The 676-nt window shown below is 29.7% G+C and overlaps 1 protein-coding gene across 1 annotated transcript in view; it reads right to left on the bottom strand.

The window, feature by feature from the left end:
• The window catches only part of LOC109462551, a 20687-nt gene extending 20312 nt beyond the window's left edge, over nucleotides 1–375 (bottom strand). Inside the window, exon 1 of the mRNA XM_019759107.1 lies at nucleotides 266–375. Within this exon, the coding sequence (XP_019614666.1) occupies nucleotides 266–365 (100 nt within the window). The 5' untranslated portion in view covers nucleotides 366–375. The remainder of the gene's footprint in view (nucleotides 1–265) is intronic.
• Nucleotides 376–676: the final 301 nt, after the last annotated feature.

Below are 676 nucleotides of genomic sequence, written 5' to 3'. Positions count from 1 at the left end.
TTATATATATATATATATATATATATATATATATATATATATATATATATATATATATATATATATATATATATATATATATATATATATATATATATATATATATATATATATATATATATATATATCGATATCCATACATCCATACACCCCAAAACCCAAATAAAGCCACTTTACAAGCCTGTATAGAATTGAATCCATTAAACAAAATGACAAGAAAAGAAGAAGAAACACGAGGAAACCAATACATTATATCCATACTCACAGGCATTGGGAGGTTGGGTGGAGTTAGATACGGATTGTGATGATACGCTTTCAAGCAGTAGACAGTAGGCAGCCACACCAAGCACCGCGAATGTCCGCATGATATACACTAGTTCTGGGTGATAAAAGGCATCTTAACATCATATGAGTTTAAAGCCGTTTGCCTCTAACAACATAAAAAAAATATCTGGACAACAACAACAGACACACTTGAAGGGACACTATCATTTTTTGGAGTGAAAAAAAAACAAGGCTAGTAAATACAGTCGTGCAATCTTTAAAAGTATTCTTAATTCAATCAGAATATAAACTATCCTGAGACTCTACTCTTAAAAAAAGCCAAGATATTTGATTTAATATATGACCGACTACGATTTATTGAAGGGTAATTCTGGGGTTTGAAGAGTAACGA

This window comes from Branchiostoma belcheri, unplaced genomic scaffold, assembly GCF_001625305.1.
Source record: "Branchiostoma belcheri isolate BF01 breed outbred unplaced genomic scaffold, Haploidv18h27 scaffold118, whole genome shotgun sequence".
Taxonomy (NCBI): domain Eukaryota; kingdom Metazoa; phylum Chordata; class Leptocardii; order Amphioxiformes; family Branchiostomatidae; genus Branchiostoma; species Branchiostoma belcheri.
Note: the sequence above shows the minus strand (reverse complement) of the source record. Positions and strands in the feature narration are given on the sequence as shown.